This window comes from Xiphophorus maculatus, chromosome 15 (assembly GCF_002775205.1).
Source record: "Xiphophorus maculatus strain JP 163 A chromosome 15, X_maculatus-5.0-male, whole genome shotgun sequence".
NCBI classification, from domain to species: domain Eukaryota; kingdom Metazoa; phylum Chordata; class Actinopteri; order Cyprinodontiformes; family Poeciliidae; genus Xiphophorus; species Xiphophorus maculatus.
In genome coordinates, this window is record NC_036457.1 from 12,633,820 (window position 1) to 12,649,549 (window position 15,730).

Sequence of the window (15,730 nt, forward strand, 5' to 3'; positions counted from 1 at the left end):
TGTACGTGCCAAATCTTAAAAGTGTTTTCTTTTTGTCATCAGCGTAATTTCAACATAAATGTCAAAATTCATGAATAATCATCAGATGCTAAAATAAACTCAAAAGATTCGCTGACCGTGTGACTTGTTTTACATCATTCTTTTTTGTCTGAAGAGTTTTGCGGCGCTAGTGGCTCATATTTTTTCGACAGTAGGCAGGAGGGTGAGGAGGACATGCGGCAAGGGTCGTCGGGACCGGGAGTCGAACCCACGACATCCACGTCGAGGACTAAGGCCTCCAAGCGTGGGGCGTGCTATCCCCCTGCGCCACCACAGCACGCCCCGTTTTACATCATTCTTACTTAGCAGTCATGCCAAAACTAGTGGAAAGAAACCAGTTCTTTGAACTATTCATTTTAGATTTTACCCTTGTGGTTCATACTTAAAACTGCAGTATGTAGCTTTAATAAACGTTTTTTTTAACATATTAAAACTCACTATGTTAAAATATGAGAAAGATAATCTGAAAAAAATCAAGCTCCTCTGCCTAATCCCTGTGACCCTACTACCATCTGCAGACATATACTGTTCTGTTAGAAACAACCAATCAAAGACAGGTATATCAAAGACAGGTTTTGTGCTGTCAATCACCCTCCCCATTGCTCCCTGCTAGCCTTCATCTAGGTTCCCACACACAAGGTTCCCACAAGTCAGCAGGGATTGCACCAGCTAATTAGCACAGCCACCGATAACGGCGGGTAAACAGTTTTTCTGTAATGGTAAGTTGTTTCTCTGCCATTAGCACATTCAGCAGCGTGTACATGAGCATTATTGCACACGCTAATGTACACACTGCTATACATTAGTGTAGGTCTGACAGGTTATTCTGACTGGGAACGGTGCATTGGCTGATGAACTAGACTTTTTTTCAGTTTTTTTGTCACTTTTCGCTATCGCAACATGGTGACAGTTTTAATAAATATGTAAATAATATATACACATTGTTTATAAAAGTGACAAACTGTGGCAATTAACCACCATTTAACCACTCACATGGAGAGTAGAGTTTTCAACGTTAGAATTTTTATTTTGAAAAAAAAAATATGTATCTTGCCTAATATGCATCTGTTCAGACATGCGGATTGTATTATTGAGATTATTTAGCCCATAAAAGCTGAAACAAGTTATAGTTGTGATGGAAAAAAAACAGACAAATTTGATTGTGTGACCAAATGCTACGCTTCATGCAAAACAAAGACAGAAAAACAGACAATTAGCTCAATGTTTTACATCCAACGATGCATATTCCAGGTATTTATTTCAAACTCCTCATTTAAGGCATTAACGACGTCGTAAAAACAGAAACGCCCACTTGCGGGAAATATAAATCCATGGGCTCATTGTGACATGTCGAGTTTGCAACCTGGAAATGTCTCCCTTGCATAAAATAGTCATCCACAAACACTTAACATTAAATCACAGTTCTTATTTTCCAAACATGGCAGCTAAATGACACGGCACAGTCAAAGAAAAATGCACTTTAATGTGCATTACAGCCACATTAGAGAAATAAAACTATCACTTGTTCACATGCTTTCTATTTGATTAATCTCTTTTCAGGTTAAAAGAAAAAAAAATCTCACAGTAAATAGCAAACTAAATTAAAGCAGAGGTCTTCCGTTGAAAGACTGTCATCAATGACATATGTTGCTAAGCTGTAAAAGTTACTGATATGTTAGGAGAAGAAATGAACCTGAAACATTGCAAATAAAACTAATCTCTAGGCTGCATCTAAAGTATTTAAATCAATGCTTCACCTGGCAATATACTGTGCTTTTTCTCAGTTTTATATATGCTAGTGGTTGTCTCCCCTTCTCTGGATTTTCTTTTCTTTTCTTTTATTTTACTTTTATGGTTGGCTCCTCTACATCAAGAGGATCCGGTTGAGGCGGCTTGGTGATCTGGTCAGCCTGCTTTCTCGAAAATAGCAGGTGGATGGCTCCTGGTATCTATTGAACTATTTCACAGGGAAACCATTGGATAAAATAAGAACATATCAATCTGGATGTGAGATCAATTGTTGCCTGCAGCACAACTGTAGTCTTTTTCTGTCTATTGGCTCTCTGTCGATGCTAATGACCCGGTTTCACCAATGAGCTCTGCAAACAATGAGTACATCTAAACGATGCGGAGCGCTGGAACTACCATCTAAAGTGACAGCAAGTGAGCACAAAAGGAAGAGCAGAAAGCAGCATGTGGACAATTTAAAGCAAAAACGGAAAGCGTCTGAATTGAATGCAAGAAGTACGCTGAGTATTGTGTGAACAAATGCTGATCAATTCCACAATTAGCTATACGCGTTTTAAGTCTTTAATTTATTGCTTTTGTTTCAAGTTGGCACTTTTTGATCAGCAGTAACGAAACAAATCGATATAAACGACACTGAGCAATTCGTTTTGCTATACGAGGAAACGCCCTGCTACAACAATCTAAAGGCTGGAATCTGAAATATGCACCTAAAGTAACAGAACAGCAAGTTTAACTTTATTTTGTCAAGAGCTAATCTAGTTATACTCAGAGGAACACGGAGCTTTATAGATGTCAGAATTATTGAGCTTCAATAAGCACGGTGTAAAAACTGCTTGTAGTAGATCTATCTATCTATCAATCAATCAATCAATCAATCAATCTAGACCAGAGGTGCCCAAAGTCGGTCCTCGAGGGCCGGCATCCTGCACGTTTTAGTTCTCTCCCTGGTAGCACCAACAACCTTTTCAGCATGTCAGTGTTCTTAGACCTTCTAATGAGCCATTATTTGATCCAGGTGCTTTAAACCAGGGAGAGAACTAAAGCATGCAGGATGCCGGCCCTTGAGTACCGACTCTGGGCACCCCTGACCTAGACCAATGAAGCAGAAGACGGCCCATCAACATGCTCAACATGCATTTATGGTGCTAAATTAAGTCTTAATCAACACATTTCTTTCCTTTTACAGACAAAGTGTAGAAGATTTTGGCAAAAAGAAAAAAATATGAAGTAAATAAAAGTAGACTATTTGAGTGAGGGCAGCATTTAAATTACTGGCACATTCATAAAGACAAACACAATTTCTGTACTATTAAATAGCACTTTGATAGCATTACATACGGCAATCTGAAGGCATATCACTAACGGAGATTGAACTTGAGTAAAATCAGAAATAAAGCAAACAAAAAGCACAGCAAAGACGTCTCCAAAACCCATCTGCTTAAAAGCTGAATTGTCCGGTTCTGGGTCGGTACAAAATTGTCACACTTAAGAGTAACAATTTCATTTAGAAGAAAAGAACCAGACTCGGTACCAATTTGATTTGATTTGCGTTTAAAATGAACCAAAACAACTAACTTGTGCATTAAAAATGTTTTAATGACTTGTCAGGGCAGCTCGAGCAGATAAGGGAAGGAGTTCCTCAAGGATGGCAATATTTGGTCGTGTCATCGTTCAAATGACAACATGCATGTAGCGTGAGGGTAAAATATAAGTATCTGATTACACAGTGAGACAGAGGACTTCCGCAGAGTTCCCTTTTTTTTATCTTGACATGAAAAAAAAAACTGTAGAAAATAAACACTCAACCCAAAAAGGCATCAAAAAAATGTAAAAAATGAATTCCTAACTCTGCCAGATTCCACTTACTGAACAATTAGCAGCCATAGAAGAGATCTGACGCGACACGGAGAGATAGACGCACGTTAAAACCATAAAAAGGCTCAGTGAAAACAATCAAAACAAGTTGCTGGTAGCTTAGTTTTGCTGTGTTAGAATTTATGCAACCTTAAGTTTGCAGCTTGAGTGTACAGCCAGCTCCCGGCTCCCGTGGCATGTACTGCATATCAGCTCCAACTTCTTTTCTGTGAGTCTGAATGCCGCCTCCCATCACTTTCCTCCTGTCCTCCTCTACGTCGGTGCCGATCATGGGAACTTTCACCCAGCCGTCAGTGGCCACGCCATGTTTTTTCTGGTGTCTTTTGTAGTTGTCCCAGTGGCCGGTGGTGTAGCCGCACTCCTGACACTTGTACGGCTTCTCGCCAGTGTGCCGCAGCATGTGCCGCTTCAGGTTCATGCTCTGGTTGCAGCTGTAGCTGCACACGGGGCACTGGAAGGGCTTGGCGCCCGAGTGGACGCGCTGGTGCCGCTTGAGGTTGGCCAGGTTTCCGCAGGCGTAGTCGCACAGATGGCACTTGTAGGGCTTTTCTCCCGTGTGCACCCTGTGGTGGCGTTTGAGGTTGTCAAAGTGCGCTGAGGCGTAGTCGCACTGGGGGCACTTGTACGGCTTCTCGCCGCTGTGAGTCTTCATGTGGCGCGCCAAGTGGTTGGGGTAGTGGGTGAGGAAGGGGCAGGCGGCACAAGTGTAGACTTTGTCACTGCGCTCACCGGGGCTGTTCGGAGACGATGAGGAGTCCTTGGTCAGCATTTCAAGGGTACACTTGGCACAAATCTGGGCTGAAGAGCCGTCCTCGTCCTCCAAGACGACCCCGCATAGCCGGCAGGTAAAAGGGAAAAGTGGAGTCGGGAGCGACGGGCCTTCTGCCACGGCCCCTCGAGTAGTCCTGCTGCTACCGCTGGCGGTCATCTCCAGCAGAGAGGGAGGCTGGTGGCCAGGAGCTGGGTTGGAGGCAGGGATAGGGGGTGGAGATGCTCCCTTCAAGTTGTCAAAGACCGACAGGTAGTCACTGTTCTGGGCCCCCAAACTCAGATTAGAGGTTGGCCTTGCAACCTCAGAGACTTATGGGGAAAAAAATAAATAAATAAATAATTACAAAGTGAGTTATTATGTCATAGGAAATATATTTCAAGACAGTTCTAGATATGATTTAAAGTGCCTTGTAAAACATTTACATCCCTTTAAAGTTGCATTATTTAACTTTTATTTAAAAAACAAAAAAAGCTTTCTACATTTTTAAAACTGAGAGAATAACATGAGAAAGGTAATCTATGAAATATATATATAAATATATATATATTTTTTAATCAAGCTTCTCTGGCTCCTCCCAGTGGTCCATTTACAGAAATATACCGGTTCCAATTAGAAACAGCCAATCAGAGCCAGGAGATCTACAGATCCTCCCCCACGTCAGAGCCTGCTGTTAACGCTCAGGCTAGCGAGAATGCCGCTGATGACAGCGAGTAAACATTAATCTTTAACATCCTGTAACATTAAGTTGTTTTTGTGCCTTCAGGACATTAAGCAGCGTGTACACATGGTTGATTGACAGCCTTAAGACCCTTCATTCTGGCTCCAATTGATTGCTTCTGACCAAGTGGTGTATTGCTACAGATGGCAGTAGGACCACTTGTTGAAGCCATAGGAGTTTGATTTTTTCATAGTTTATGTTAAGCTGACATGATATGGTAGCAGTTTTAACAAACTTGCAAAAAACAGAGAGTTAATTAGTCATGTTACAACCAACTTCAATTAAGTTGATTTTTTTGTGTTGTCCAGTAGTTAAAATTACAGGAAGTCTTACCTGAAGCACCAGACACTTCCTCATTGGGTCTTTGCTCACTCCCAGGTCTCTTCAGGCTGTTGTGGCCACACACAGGTTGAGGTGGGGCGTCCTGTCCCACCACTGCAGAATGCATCGGGGGCAAATTAGGCACATGCATGCGCTGGTGCCTCTTGAGGTTTCCGAGGGAACTGCAGGCAAAAGCGCACGTGTCACATTTGTAGGGTTTCTCCCCAGTGTGGATGCGCAAGTGTCTCTGCAGGTTCACCAGCTGGGCTGAGGCATAAGTGCACAGAGGGCAGTTGAAGGGCTTCTCCCCATTGTGCGTCTTCATGTGACGCTTCACGTGGTTGGCATAGCGAGAGGAGAAGCCACAGAGGTGGCACGAGTGCTGCTTGAGCAGTCTGTCCTCAGCGGACAGTTCTTCCTTGTCACCCACCCCGTTCCCCAAGCCCTCACAATCAGGCTGGGAATCCGCACGAATCTGCAAACCACAGCGAATCCCGCCGCCGCTCCCGAAAGGAGAGCAGAAGTCTGAGCTTTTCGCCTCCCTGGAGGCTTTGCAACACCTAAGGCAGTAAGGCCCAACCAGGTCCATGCCCGGGCCGAGAGGTTCGTCGCGGAGCTGTCCGCAGCCCCTACAGGACAGGTAGGGAGGAAAAGTTGGCTCGGATTGAGTCCCTCGGCTCTGGCTTTCCCTCCTGTTGTCACCTGTGCTGCGCGAGTTGTCCGTTTCACTTTCCATACTGAGCTGGCTGTAGGAAGAGCTCTCCTCATCACCCAGAGGACAAACGGAGAAACCGATCTCAGCAGCTACTTCTGTAAAACAAAAACAAACGCATTTCATTCTAAAAGCCCACATAGTGAATATAACTCTCACAAATGTGCACAGCTTAAAAAAAAAACATGATTATGAGATGAAGTTTGAAGAACAAACACAATGCAGTTAAAGCCTTTTTTAGATTCAGTTTACATTCCTTATTAAGAAGGTATTTTCTATGGAACATTTGCATAAGTGCTCCATAAAAGTGGCTCCCAGTTCAACAGACAGTACAAAACCACATTTGTTATGATTCTAGCTACGGTATCATAAAGTAGTGTTTATACACCTTGAATTTCTCCTACTGAGCCATAAACTTCTGTTGTTTTTTTACTGAGATTTTCTGTGATCGATCAACACAAGGTAGCACAACATTCTAAAAGGGTTTTCATTTTTTCACCAACACATATTAATCTTTTATGGTTTTTAATCAATTTGCTTTGATACACTAAAAATAAAATTCCTTTTCCCATGGCTAATACTAAAACAATTATTGGTTATGCACCCATCAGCTTTGCACTTGTGGATGCATCTCAGGCTTGATCAGACTGAATGAAGAGCATCACTAAACGGCAATTTTCCAGTCATACGGTCTTTTGTGTGTATGGTAAAAGTTAAAATTTTTTCTAAGAACACTTTCTGCCACTTTACTGTATGGCTAGTGGAAAACTATAAAGATGATTACGTCTTAATTTCTTACAACCTCTGTTGACTTCTTACTTCTCTTCCATAAAGGCCATATCTCTGGAATGTTAATGGAGGTTAATAGTTGTTCTTTCAACAACAACTATTATTAACAGTGACATCCCAATTTTTTTCGGCTGCTTCTACTAAAGCTGGGTGTGCAGTTCTACCACAACAACTCTTTAAGCAAACTTGGATGATATGAGTTATGAGATTTAATTTCCCTTTGGGATGAAATGTTTTTGAATTTGAATTTGTCTAACTTGAAAAGCTCAATTAATACCAAAAATAGATTACTTGTTTATTAATTGTTTGAGCTGAATTTCTACAGGGCTAGCAGAGTGAAGGGGGCAAACAGAATGCAAACCAAATTTTTCGGATTTATGATTTTAGATCATTTTTAAAAAGTGTTCTTTTTCTCTCCACTTCACAATTATGCACTATTTTTGTTGGTCTATTATTTAAAGCCCCAGTATATTACATACATGCATTTATGGTTCTAACATGACAAAATTAGGAAAAATCTAATGAATAGGAATACTCTTAGTAATCAGACGGTGCATATATTAACCAAACACTGTGGATGCATAGAGTGAAATGAGCCAGCTCTTCCTTTTCACTACATTACGGTGAGCTTTCAATATGTTCAGGTCATTTTAACTATGTTAAGACTTAGCTATGATAATTCCTATGTACTTGTTCAAACAAGCTCAGCTGTTTCTCAAATTAAAACCTGACCACAGAATTCATTTCAAACTTCAGTGCACAGCAGCGGAGGCATTCGGGACAGGGGTGGCGCTGTGCCACACACAACTACACAGACAATGTTGAGTTTAGAAAACAGATTTTAAAAAACAGATTAAAGAGAAGAGGTGGAAAAGTAAATGTAATCACATTTTTGTGACATAAAAACTCACTTCCTTATTGTCCCTTAAGTGATAACTTGTAGCAAAGAAAAAAGAACAAAGCTTTCAGGTAGACAAAGCCTCACTTCACAATAAAATCCTTTTAGTGAATGAAATGATACTCACAGACAAAGCCGAAATAAGAAATAGCCGAAAGATAGAAAATCTATTTTTCCTAGATGGTGGAGTAAAAAAATATTCAATGCCTTGACATGCCGAGCTCCCGAGGGCCGAACGAGCAGGACTGAGACCACCTTCCTCTCCAGATGCTGAAGCACAAAGTGAGGAAGGGGAGATCTGGAGCTGGCCTTTTATCCCGGCCCATGAAAACCCCTCATGGATGATTACCAGGCCTAATGATAATGATGATGACTGCAATGGCGAGGCTGCTGCTTCTGATGATGATGATAATGATGATGATGATGAGGGCAGATGATGATGAGGGCAGAAGATGATGATGATGATGAGGGCAGAAGATGATGATGATGATGATGATGATGATGATGGGGAAACCATAATGGAGGTAGAGAAGCGGGAGCAGAGGCAGCACATGATGAATAAATGCCTTCTTATGACGATGTCCTTGATGGTAATGGTTCCATCTTTATGACCCTTATATAATGTTCGTGTCTCAGCTCATTCTTTCGCTTTCTTGTTTTTCAGTTCACTCAGTCTGACAAACAACCATGCAGCGAAATGTGTGCTGCCTGTTACACACCGTCGCCAAAAACTGCAACGATGTGGGTGGAAAGCATAACAAATAGAAAAAACAAAGTGACTAGCGAATTAATAAAGACACTCTGGTCGTGTGTCAATCCTTTCAGCTTGTGAGATGAGACAAAATAGAATCCAGAGTTCAAGAGGACAAAAAGTGGAAAGACTTTGAAAGAAATCTGTGAACCGCTGTCTTTTGTTCTTACAACTGGGTTTCAAACCACAAAAGATGACAGTAACAATATTGACAATATTTTTCCCCCTGACATTAATAAATTATATGATGTAATAATCTCCTTACTAAATGTCGGTAAACGTTGAAATACTCCTTTACTGGAACTTCTAATTACATAGCAATTAATTAGATGTCCAAAGGCTGAGAAATCATTAAAACATTATTTTTATTCACCTTTTAGCACAATATGAAAAATGTAGCCCTTTCTATTATGGGAAGACAGTTTTCTCTTCATACACAAGAAAACTTTTTAAGAAATGGCAGCTATCAATTGATCATTAGTCAATTGTTTATCAGTCAACTTTAGATGAACTCATCATTCATCAATAACTTTTATCCCTAAATATAATGCATCCAGTTTAATTTTGACCGTTATAATTTTAAAAACTAGCTTTAAATCAGAAGTCATCTTCAGCATCATTAGCAGGCTGTAGCCTAGCTCATCATTTTCATACCTCGCGTTCAAGTTTGTTATGACTTATCTGGCATTGAATATTATTTTTTGTAACTGGGAATCTAAAATGCAGCAACCTAAAAACTTACAAGAGGTGGAGACTTCTTCAACACCAAATGACTGCAATGGAAAGTGTTAAGCTAAACCAGATTTCCTCTAGACAAGAGACACATTGAGTTTTAATATTAGAAGATGAATTCTGGAAATACAAATATTTGTCTGTAGTTTTTTTTTTTTTTTCACATACTTATCCACACCGTAAAAATAATAAATTCAAACTCACCATATTCCAGACAGTATAGAAACCCTGGACTTATGTTTAAATTCAACATAAAACCAGACTCAGATTTACTGTTTTTTACACCAGTTTGTGAATTTAAAAACAAAGACACAAACTGAGTTTCTAAGAAAATAAATAAACAAATAAAAGTCCCACAAACCTGCAAACTTTTCCAAGCCTAGAATTCTGTCGTGATCTGCATCACCAAACACAAGGTCTTGTTCTAGAAGGAAGTCTGTATCTAGGGGAAGGTTTCCAGGAGCGTCAGCAGCTACACCATCTTCACCATCCACTGTGGTCAGAAACGATAAATAAATAAATAAATAAATCATACATTTAATGATTCGATATATTTGAAACAGTCCACATAAAGTCTTTGGCGTTTTCTCCAAAGACACTAAGGTAAACAAAAACTGTTAACAGCGGCCGAATGTTGTTTTTTTATTGTAACTACACCAGATGACATCTTAAAATTTAATTTTATAAGATTTTATTACAGTTTCATAATCTAACACCGACTCTTCCATAAAAACGACACCTCTAATTTGAGTCAACAAAATTACTGGCACCTACATATTGTAAAATACTAGTAAATATTGCAAAGTTTTGAAGAAATGTTCCCTTTTTACTTTTTTAGGTTGATGAGAAATGTAATCTGTGACTTTCTTTCCCCCCCAAAGGGTCTAAATGTGACATAATACATTGAATTCTGTTTGCCACTCTTCAAAATAGGAAAGAGAAGAGAGGATGCTTTCAAGAAAGGCAGATGAGTGTTAAATCTTCTTACGACAGGAAATGGCTTCATGAAATTACAAGTAGCTTGCTCATCTCTTCTTGGAGAAAAAGCATATTTTTACCATCCGAAATGTAAATATTTGTAATTTGCTAAATGCTACTGAGACTTAGATGAGACTAAAGCTTGGGACACACTACATGACTTTCAGACTTTACAGATTTTGGGAAGACTGACTTCACACTAACAGACTTTTGCAACTGAAAAACGTAACTGAACCTGTTGAGGGATTACAGACTATGAGATTTATCAAAACAACTAAAGCCAGGTAAACATATCAAATTTCCAAGGGCAACAGTTTGAAGGGTAAAACAGATCCATAGGTGGGGCTAAAAGAATATACTTTCCCTTCTAGGCCGATTTCTTTTCGAAAGGTCCTGAGAGCGTTGGCGTGCGTTTGTCTCTGCCAGGAAATCAAAAACCAGTTTTCAATGGACCTTTCACCAAGATAATGATCCAGAAAACTCCCCAAACTAAACACAAACGGTTCACCGGACATAAAAAGTAAGTTCCCTGAACTAAATCCGACGTCAAACTTTTGGGTGAACTGAAGAAAAGAGAGCACAAGAGGCGACCAGGGAGTTTGGATTATATTGTTTTTACTTTACTAAATCATGTACAGAAATACCAAGTCCTCTCCTAATACTAAAAACGCAGTGCAAAGAGTATGAACAATACACAAAAGTCCTTAATCTAAAAAAAAAAACTCAATATGTCAGGGGCATATTGAGTTTATGAAGAATGCATCAAATACATCGGGTACATCTTCAAAATACAGATCAATAATGTAGTCATATTTTAATTTCACATCAAACTACAAAAATGATACAGCACAAAACAAAAAGAGCAAAACCTTACATCTTCTAAAATCCTTTCTGAAGTCGTTTTTAAATAAGTTTGAGAACAGCCCAGTTATAACTGAACAGCTGATCTTCGAGTCAATTTGATGTGAAGACATGGATCGAGAACAGAAACTGTTTCAAATGATGGTTCTGTTGTTTATGACTTATGTAAAAACAACAATAACAGTCAACTTTAAGAAGATCCATAGAGCACCTACACTTGACTGGCTGTGGATTCTGCTGTTTTTTTCTTGGCATCTTCCGGTCAGCCTCTCTCTTCTGTCCAGCGTCTTCTTCCAGACTTCCACAACCATCAGCTCATTGTCATCTGTTCGGATAAAATATTTTGAAAGTATCTAATTCCCCAATCAGCCATATCATTGTGCGCATGCACCTAACATCCGAGCTCCTCTCTTAAGGTCTGCGGTCCTATCAGGCACCCACACATTTGCAGCAGCTTCTATAAATGACAGATGCTTAACTGGACTGAAATCTTAACAATTTAAAGGCCTATTCAATGTCTTAAATAGGCTTTGAAGGTCAAGCCACTCACAAGTAAACTTGGACTTTTTATTCTGCATGATCAAATGCTCTCAATTATGCTACAGTCATGGCGAGCAGGAAGGCATGGTACTTACATAATTAGCTAACGATTATTACAGTCCAGACGATTCTTCACAATATGCCTGAGATGTACATTAACACTGCAATAACAATAAGTTTGTGACATACTGTGTAGCCCTAGTGGGCACATTATCCTGATAAACGAGTGAACTACCCTCGTTACAGTAGGGAATTCTCCTTTAGGGAGTAACAATTTGAGTGAAATGTGGAAAAAACTGTGTCCAGAACTTAAAAATTTCCAAACAACTTTTTTTAAATCCTCCAAAACGAGCCAGATTCTTCCGATGTGGTGAGTTCAATTTAACCCCCCCTCCCCAAAAAACAGATCATAATGGCTGCACACCGCACACATTATTACCCAGAGCTACACAAACAAAAGCCATCTCATGTCTCAAAACTGAATGGGCTGTACTGTATGTACAGTGCTTTGAATAAGTATCCGTACCCCCTAACCTTTTCACATGTTGTCTTGCTACAACAAACTATGGTTTATTCAAAAGGGATAGACCAACACGTAATGGTGCATAACTTAACAACTTTCACAGTTTTTTTTTTCTGTACAAATAAAAATGCCTTTAGAAGTCACTTAATTACTTCCAACTAAGTCCAACTATGTATAATTTATTCTTAGTATAAACTATTTTTTGAAGGCCTCCAATGTTTGCTTGATAATTTTAGTGAACAAGCAGCGTCATGAAGACCAAGACACACACCAGACAGGTCAAGCAGAAAGTAGTGGAGAAGTTTAAAGCAGGGTCAATGTATACAGCAATATACAAAGCATTTAACATCTCACAGAGTTCAAACCATTATTCTAAAATGAAAAAAAAAAATGGCACAACTGCAAATCTACCAAGACGTAGCAGTCTAATCAAACTGGGGGGAAGGAGAGCATTAATCTGACAAGAGGCCCATGGTGTCTCTGGAGGAGCTGCAGAGATCTTCAGCTCAAGTCAGAGAGGAGCTGTCTGCAGGACTTTCATGCACTCCACAAATCTGGCCACTTTTCCACCCTTTTGTGGAAAAGTATCAAGATGAAAGTCATTGTTTGAAGTAAGACATATGAGGTCCTGGTTAAATTTTGCAACAATCTAGAAGGAAGTTTTCTGGTCAGAAAACCTCTTTGCTGATGTGGCCAGCATGCAAAGCAGTATGTGCTGAAGAAAACTCACACTGCATACAACCATGAGCACAACATCCCTCACTGTGAGATACGGTGGGAGCAACATCATGCTGTGGACATAAATATCTTCAGTAGGAGTGGAGGTTTGGGGGATGGAGGGGAGCAAAGCTGATTTGAAGATATATGGAATTGAACACACTGTGAGTCTGGAAGAAAACCTGCGTAATACTTCAGATCAGGGAAGACGATTAGCTTCCACCAGGCAGGAATGAGGAACTATCACACAGTTCATCATGATATTTAAGGGAACAACAATAAAGTCTGTAAGGTTTCCTGACCTAATAGAAAAAACTACTGAAAAAAAAAATTATATACACAATATTATATATATTACACTCTTCACTCAATGGGAGCAGGAATAAAACTATATATTTAAAACTATAATTAAATACAGTCTACAGTGTTATATGTGGTGAACAAATAAACTGCACTACTAAATTTATTTGGTGTCCTGATGTACCTGATTGTTGATTTTTGTTCTTGTCCCAGCCATACAAGCTATTGCAAAGAACTACTTTTTTCATTCTTATTTATAATAAATGCTTTAAAAAAACCACAAGATACTTTTAAGTCCATTTTGCTCACACTACACCCAGTACAACAGTTGCCTCTATAATCTGTAATCTGTAACAGTAATTGGTAATTCCAAATTGCCCTTTAATGGAGGGATAGATTTTCATTTACATTGGAACCTGAGAAAAAAGATTTATTTTTTTTATCTTAGGACCAGTAATTTATAAACTTCACTAAATAAAATTGACATTCTAGTTCTGTTTACAAAACGTAAACACAGTGATATTTCTAGCCATAAGAATGACCTCACCGGAACAATTTTGATTTAAAGATATATCAATATATACAAGTGTATGTCGAGAACAATAAACATCATGGTCTTTCTTGCCTGGTCTCAAGAGTCTACGATTAGTGCAATTTAGTCTTGATTTGGGAAGGCAATTTAATGTCAGAGTAGTTTTTTCCCCCCCCCGTAGTTTATGTTACCACGTTACAATGAACAAAGCTGAAACATAACAGCTGAAAAAAGGGTATAAACCACTGCAGGGCGCATTCTCATTTCCATGTGGAGCATGTGCAGAGCGTAAACAAAAGCCATTAAGATGCTACAGCAAAAATGGCTAACAGATTCGCTCTGGAATTGTAACACAGCATGAACAAATCATGTGCCAGGCGGTAAAACAAAGCTGAAATGCCTTTATTTACTGCAGGACACAATTGCACAATGTAAACATGAAAAAAATGTCAGCAACGTTTCAGTGTCCGCTGTTAAGCAGTCCAATGAGAAGCTAAAATTAAAAGTGTCCTCGTTATTGTGCAGTAATGAGTAACAAGAACCATCTTTAGTGAATATTTCAGCAGCAGAAAAACATAGTTAGCCGAATAGCCAATGTCAACTTCACTGGTTAGCCATCAAGCTAACTTACCTAGATACCGTAAATATTCCAGTCGAGGGGAAAGGATTTTATCTGCGGTAAATTGTTCATTAGACGAGAAGAATATTTCCTCAAACACCCGACATCTGTAGATCCGCCATTTTTTCATGGGCTGCGGTGACAAAGAAAGGCAATTAATGGTATTTTTCATAACTTAATTGATTTTCTGACTCGCCTGTAAGCCAACGGTAACAACAACTACTACAGTACTTCCGGGTTTTGCCTTTCAGAATAAAAACAAGTCGGCTTTCTTATACTCAACACTCAAACTTTGTGGTACTTTGTATTTTAGATGCTGTTTAATTGCTTTGGTGGTGATTTTCCTCGGTATATTTGGGGGAAATGGTAGAAAACTATTATTCTAATTTGCCCAAAATTTACCTGTGATATATATTTTTTTGTTTATCCTTCTGTCCTTAAATGTATGTAAGTAGAATTATGAAATTTTTGTCTGGACTAATGACTTATACTAATAGATTTACCCTCTTATTTTTTATATTAGTAGAAGGTACAAAAATTACTATTTTAGGTTAACACCCTTAATCCAAATCATCCATCTTCAAATTTAGTGCATTTTATTTAAATTTCGTTGTTCTTGTGACAATGACAATAAAGATGTATCTTATCTCTATCTTATCTTATCTTATGTGCATTCATTTGCCTCAAACCTTTTTATATTTTCTCATTACAATTAGCAATATTATTCATATTTGCATGTGTTCCTATACGGCATGATGCAGCCACCACAATGTTTCACTTTGGGGGTGATGTGTTTAATGTAGAATATGTGTAAAATATGTGATTTTTAAAATATTCTACTACTGGACATTTGTAGAACATGGTATTCATCCTCCCCGAGTCAAAACCTTTAGAAAACTACTTTTAACTGCAATTACAACACTCAATGTTCTTGTCTTGAAAAATCCCTACCAACTTTACACAATTGGAATCTAATATTTGTACACTTTATTTGTAAAACAAGGACCAGGTTGTATAGAAACATTGAACTAATTAGTCTAATTGGACTTCAGTCTGCACTTTGTCTAGGTCATTCTAACATGATTATGCTTTTACCTCAGTCATTTGGCTATAGCCAAATAGAATGGCCAATAGAATAAGGATAGTCTGGTATACTGGTAACTATACAATATGCAACTCCACCCATTTTCTCATTAATTTTCACTTTTCTCGTCCATATCTTACTTTCTCTTTAACACATAGCTTGTAGCTCAAAAAGTTTGATTTTGATCTTACCTGGCAAGAGATTCGTTCTCACATTTGCT

General features: G+C 38.9%; 1 protein-coding gene across 3 annotated transcripts; it reads right to left on the bottom strand.

The window, feature by feature from the left end:
* Window positions 1–2,785: 2,785 nt before the first annotated feature.
* On the bottom strand, window positions 2,786–14,636 carry znf513 (zinc finger protein 513). 3 transcript variants are annotated; one of them, XM_023347734.1, is made up of 5 exons: window positions 14,439–14,528; window positions 11,411–11,520; window positions 9,718–9,849; window positions 5,487–6,284; window positions 2,786–4,743 (listed from the first exon to the last, which is right to left on the bottom strand). In XM_023347734.1, the coding sequence occupies exons 2-5, from the start codon at window positions 11,448–11,450 to the stop codon at window positions 3,794–3,796; spliced, it is 1,920 nt and encodes a 639-aa protein (XP_023203502.1). In that variant the 5' UTR covers window positions 11,451–11,520; window positions 14,439–14,528; the 3' UTR covers window positions 2,786–3,793. The 3 variants fall into 3 exon arrangements, with proteins under 3 accessions (XP_023203502.1, XP_014324708.1, XP_023203503.1); XM_014469222.2 differs by lacking the exon at window positions 11,411–11,520 and having other exon boundaries at window positions 14,439–14,636; XM_023347735.1 differs by lacking the exons at window positions 9,718–9,849; window positions 11,411–11,520 and having other exon boundaries at window positions 14,439–14,636.
* Window positions 14,637–15,730: the final 1,094 nt, after the last annotated feature.